Here is a 650-nt window from a genome sequence, read left to right as displayed (position 1 = left end):
CCTTCTCGTGTTTCCCTTGATTTTGTAGCTGATTTCCTGTTGTTCTCCGATTCTATTGCCTTTGGCTATCTAATCTTATGTGTTTTTCTATTTTTATCTTTTATTCAACTTTGTTCGTCTTCTGATCCTTTATCCAAACATCGTTTTCTTTCTGATCCTTCCTCTAATCATATTTTCCCCCTTTCTTCCGATCCTTTCCCTAATTATATGTTCTTTTATTTTTTCCTTCTGATCCTCCCTCTAATCATATATTTTTCCCCGTCGATCCTTTCCCTATCTTTTTTTCCTTTCTGATCATAACTTTTTCCTTCTGATCCTTCCTCTAATAATATTTTTTTTCCTTCTGATCCTGATTCTGATCTGATCCCTAATTATCTTTACCTCCTGATCTTTCCCTTCGCATCCTCTCTAGAATTTATTTATTTCCTTTCCATCGACGAAATTCTTCGACTCGATCCTCTTCCTACGCATCCTCCGAAATCCTCGAGAAACAGTATATCCGCGCATCATCGAGCCGTACTATTTACCACTCGAGGTCGACCTGGCGAAGTACACGGGAGTCGAGTCGGCGAGTAACGTGAACTCGACAACCTTGGCACACCGCGGAGTCACGCTCGTGCCACCCGCATGAGAATCAGTCGGGACAGCAT

The 650-nt window shown here is 41.5% G+C and overlaps 1 protein-coding gene across 1 annotated transcript in view; it reads left to right on the top strand.

The window, feature by feature from the left end:
• Positions 1-650, top strand: part of LOC119588139 — a 40,789-nt gene that overhangs the window by 23,319 nt on the left and 16,820 nt on the right. Inside the window, exon 15 of the mRNA XM_037936845.1 lies at positions 413-625. Coding sequence (XP_037792773.1) covers positions 413-625 — 213 coding nt within the window. The remainder of the gene's footprint in view (positions 1-412; positions 626-650) is intronic.

Source organism: Penaeus monodon, chromosome 23 (genome assembly GCF_015228065.2).
Source record: "Penaeus monodon isolate SGIC_2016 chromosome 23, NSTDA_Pmon_1, whole genome shotgun sequence".
In the NCBI taxonomy this organism is placed as follows: Eukaryota; Metazoa; Arthropoda; class Malacostraca; order Decapoda; family Penaeidae; genus Penaeus; species Penaeus monodon.
This window is presented reverse-complemented; position numbering and strand designations above follow the sequence as displayed.